Source organism: Colobus angolensis, unplaced genomic scaffold, assembly GCF_000951035.1.
Source record: "Colobus angolensis palliatus isolate OR3802 unplaced genomic scaffold, Cang.pa_1.0 Scaffold181, whole genome shotgun sequence".
Lineage (NCBI taxonomy): Eukaryota > Metazoa > Chordata > Mammalia > Primates > Cercopithecidae > Colobus > Colobus angolensis.
The window spans coordinates 473,342-478,236 of record NW_012114944.1 but is presented as its reverse complement, the minus strand read 5'-3'; the positions used below and the strand labels follow the sequence as shown (position 1 = coordinate 478,236).

Below are 4,895 nucleotides of genomic sequence, written 5' to 3'. Positions count from 1 at the left end.
CCCCTGGCCTTATTATTATTTTTTATATTAGAAACGGGGTCTCGCTTTATTGCCTAGACTGGCCTCAAACTCCTGGGCTCAGGTGATCCTTCTGCCTCAGTCTTCTGAAGTGTTGGGATTACAGGCATGAGCCACTGTGCCCGGCCAGGATATGTTTCTTTCTTCTCACTTTACTGGCCTCTCTTTTATCCCCAGTCCCTCAGACTCATATTCCTGGAGAAAGTTCTCAATGTAGTTGGCTTACTAGAAACAATTGTAAGGAACCTCCAACTTTCCCACAAATGAGACACAAACTACTGTAGCTGCATGGGCAAATACAATAGCCAAGTAACCTTGCCTCCCCTGTTCCTTCTGCCTTCTTTTCTGAGCCTTGCCCAGATCACCTTTTCCTTCCTGGCCATGAGGTTCCTCTCTCAGACCTGGGATGGGTCCTCACCTGCTTTTGTGGAAGACCGGAGGGAGGCGGGTGCTGAAGGAGCTTGATGCTTCACAGCTCTGAGCGGATGTTTACCTGCTGATCTAGCAGATGCCTGAGAGGTGACCACAGGGGTACAGAATAGGGGACAGACATCGCCTTGGTCGGTGCCTGGGAGAGGGGCCTCAATTTCACCCACCAGGGGTTCCTTTCCAGCCCCTGTTGGATACCTCCAATGACATAGTGGCCCTGAGTTTCCACCCACTGGGAGCAGCCCTACCCTAGGATCTCCACCTTCAGGGCCAAGCATGGACTGGAACACTAAGAAGGAAACAACAGGCCATCTTCCTCTCTTTCTCTCATTAAATTGTGAATGATAATGCATTTACTTATTCTCCCACTTAAAATGTTGTTTAAATCCTTTGAAGAATCTTGCAAGGTAGCTTGGCTAGACAGCAGGCAGGACAGTCCAGTGCTTCTGGTGGGGGAGCCAGGGTCTTCCACTCGCCTGTCTTTTGGTCCAGCAAGAAGGCATTTGGATTGATGGTGTAGTCCTTTGTTTGGACATCGCTGGCAGTGGTGACACCCCCACATACAAACACCTTGCTGTCTCCAATGGAGCATATACCATGGGACACATCCAAGGGGCAGTTGTTGGGCAAGAGAGGCACTGAGGTGGTCGTCTTGCTGGCCTTCACTTTCTGCAGATTGATTTCCACGCTCTGCCGGTGGCTGTGCACGCAGAGGATGTTGTCCTGTTGGAAAGAGAGCAGGGGCCGGTGGTTGAACTCAATGGGGAAGGTGATACATTGGACGACGTCCCCAGTGCTAGTGTCAAAGCAGTCCACCACCCCGACCCGGGAGATATAACCTTTCACCAAGCACCGTCCAGTGACAATGTACAGATGCCGGTCACCTTTGGTGATCACGGCGGTGCCATCCATGGGGATGCTCATCTTTCCTGCCAGGCACCAGACTTCCTTCCGCTCATCATAGCGATAGATGTTGGAGACATACCGCCTTGGGGCAATGCTCCCGCCCACTGAGTACACCGTCCCCCCACAGGTCACCATGGTGTGGAAGACAAGCCCGATGGGCAGGTCGGGCAACTTGGTCCAGGAGTTGTCATCCATGTCATACCGCCAGGCTGTCTTCAGCCCTGAAATCTGCTCAGTGGTGCCACCAGAAATGTAGATGTAGCGACCGGCAGAGGTGGCACTAAGTGCTGCTGCCCGATAGGGCATGTCTGAGAGCTTCATCCACAGGTTCTCCTGGATGATATAGGCAAACACTCCATCATTGAACTGGCCGTGGGCCTTCTGGCCACCGAGGATGACCACTGAATCAAGCAGGGCCCCTTTCCGCTGGTAGACCAGCAGGCTGCATGGCCGCTCCTGCTTGCGGTCCATCAGGACATTCTCAATCAGGGTTGCATGGGATGAGGTGTTCTCCATGCCCACCAGCTTGTTGCTGGCAAACACCAGCGTCTTGTTGGAGACGGCATTGAGATTGATGTAATTGAAGAACTTCTTGAAATACTTCTCCCGCTCCTCCTTCCGGAAGTACACCCAGTTGATGAGTGCGCTGAGAGCCTGGTCTTCATTGAGCACGTGAAGGTTTTCATCACGGAGCAGGCGGCCGAAGATAACAGGGGGACAGCGCATGAAGTGCATGGAGCCCTCAGGACTGGCCCAGTAGTGGAAGTTGTCACGAATGCCTGAGTAAGCTAAGTCTGATACCTCTTTGAGCTCAAACAGCTCGGCCAAGAAGAGGTAGCGCAAGCAGTTGGCACGGCGGATGGACTTAATAAGAAAGTCGTTGCAGTGAACTCGAAGGCGTGGTGTGTTGAAATACTGAGCCCCACGAAGCAGCTCCTCCACGTTTTGCTCGGAGATCACCACTTTGCCGCTATAGAAGTAGTCCAGAAGCTGGTCCACTGTGACCGGGCTCAGATAACTGGAGTCAATGGTGATGAAAAGCTCATCGGTGGTCTTCATGTCATTGCTGGAAATGAGGCTCCTCACCAGCGGGGAGACAGCAGCCAGCACGTTGCGATGTGCAAAGAAGACGTGGTGGTCCACGCTCAGGGCCATGTCCCAGTACTCTTTGCGTTTCCTCTGTCTGTTCAGGTTCTGCAGCACGAAGCTGTTGTAGTTTTTCTCGGTGAATTCCAATTTCATGGTACTTCTTGTTGGTTGAAACAGATCAGCAGCAGGTACTGGAGAACAGACTTTCTCAGGCCTTTGGGATTCAGATTGATGGTTGTTTGCAGAGCGGTTGACCAGGGAGAAGAAAGGGTGGGTGAGAGGATGATGTCATAGAATGGATGAGGTCATCACAATGCAGGCCTCCCTGAGGCCTGTCTCAGAGGCACTGGGCCTTCCTCCCCTCTGATCTCTCCAACCTGCCAAGACCACATACCTTAGCAGGACCTAAAGCCCTGGGCCCAGAGCTCAGGAGGAACCTCAGGGATGGGCAGCAACTTCCAGCTGGGACTTTCAAACCACAGTTCAAGGCTTCTGGAATGTTAGAGCCAGTCTGGGTGGGGCAGTGGGGAGCAGTTTGTGTAGGAGAGGTAAGGGGAGGTGGGGAAAGGGAAGAGATATCAGACCTTCTGGAAGAATCCTCCCATTTCAAGGGAAACTGAGACGCAGAGAAGAGAAGGCAGTTGCCCAAAATCACATAACCAGTTGGAAGCAGAGCGGGGCCCAGAACTTGAGTAACCTGGCATTTTTCCTACCCTTCCGAAAGCTCCTGACTACCCAGCTTTCCCCAATCTCTGACTCTCAAGTCTCCAAGCACTCTTCCTGCCAAGGCTCCTGGGCATCAGAGAAAAGCTCTGTCCTTTGGCCCCTGACCTTGGTGGCCATGTACATCATTCTCCTTCAAAATAGAGACGTGGAGGCCACTCCCTGGAGCAGGGACGCAGGAGTTAACCACAAACAGGGGCATGGGAGGGTCTTTAAAGCCCGGATGATTTCAGCTCCATGGCAAACTAGAATATTCCCCCCACATTTCCAAGTGTCCAGTTGGAAATTGTTGGGGGCTTCAGTGGGTCAGCTTTCTCCATCAAGGGAGGACTTGAGCGAGTTGCTCAGACTTTCTAAACCTCAGTTTCCTCCTCTGTGAGATGGAACTAATATTTGATAGTAGTACCCGCTTCAAAGATTAGTATGAGTTTATTTCTATTTTTATTTTTTTGAGACAGAGTCTCGCTCTGTCACCCAGGTTGGAGTGCAGTGGTGCGATCTCAGCTTGAAACTGCCTTTGCAAAATTATGACCGAGACAGTGAAAGAGATCAACTTAACTGACTCCATCTTGCTTCTAACCTCCAAGCCGTCCTTGTTCATTTCTTGGCAAAGGCTGAACTAACTTTGGGAGAAACCTATATATATAGTTTATAGTTTAAACAAAGACAGCCCTTTCCCAAAGCAGACCTCCTTCTTGTCTGGGGACTAGATTGCCTTTATAGGACTAACATTAGCCACAAGATTAGAAATTATGGTTTAGGAGTCACGTAGCTGGAGGCTACAAGATTCTAACCTTCCCTAAACTAAGACCAGTACTTGAGATTCTTTTTTCTTTCTTTCTTTCTTTCTTTTTTTTTTTCTAGACGGAGTTTCGCTCTTGTTGCCCAGGCTAGAGTGCAATGGTGTGATCTTAGCTCACCACAACCTCCAACTCCCGGGTTCAAGCGTTTCTTTTGCCTCAGCCTCCTGAGTAGCTGAGATTACAGGCATGCACCACCACACCCGGCTAATTTTGTATTTTTAGTAGAGATGGGGTTTCTCCATATTGGTCATGCTGGTCTCGAACTCCCGACCTCAGGTGATCCACCTGCCTTGGCCTCCCAAAGTGCTGGGATTACAGGCGTGCGCCACCGTGCCCGGCCAGTGCTTGAGATATTTTGCAGACCCTGCACTTGATGGATCAGCTGGCACCACTCAGATCGATAAACTGGCTCATCTGATCTTGTGGCCCCTGGACCCAAGAACTGATTCAGCCCAAAAAGACAGCTCCGACTCCCTATAATTTCATCTCTGACCAATCAGCAGCACTCCTGACTCACTGGCTTCCCCCTACCCACCAAGTTATCCTTAAAAACTCTGCTCCCCCAATGCTCCTGGAGACTGATTTGAGTAATAATAAAACTCCAGGCCAGATGCAGTGGCTCATGCCTGTAATCGTAGCACTTTGGGAAGCCAAGGCAGGCAGATCACCTGAGGTTAGGAGTTCGAGACCAGCCTGGCCAACATGGTGAAACCCCGTCTCTACTAAAAACACAAAAATTAGCCGGGAGTGGTGGTGCATGCCTGCAATGCCTGTAATCCCAGCTACTCAGGAGACTGGGGCAGCAGAATCACTCGAACTCGGGAGTCGGAGGTTGCAGTGAGCACAGATTGCACCATTGCACTCCAACCTGTGGGCAACAGAGTGAGACTCTGTCTCAAAAAGAAAAAACAAAACCCAAAACCAAAA

The 4,895-nt window shown here is 50.9% G+C and overlaps 1 protein-coding gene across 2 annotated transcripts in view; it reads right to left on the bottom strand.

The window, feature by feature from the left end:
• Positions 1–760: 760 nt before the first annotated feature.
• CCIN (calicin) overlaps positions 761–4,895 on the bottom strand; it is a 5,425-nt gene continuing 1,290 nt past the window's right edge. For both annotated transcript variants that reach the window (XM_011939391.1, XM_011939392.1), the window contains exon 2: positions 761–2,656. In XM_011939391.1, the coding sequence (XP_011794781.1) occupies positions 829–2,595 (1,767 nt within the window). In that variant the 5' untranslated portion in view covers positions 2,596–2,656 and the 3' untranslated portion in view covers positions 761–828. The remainder of the gene's footprint in view (positions 2,657–4,895) is intronic.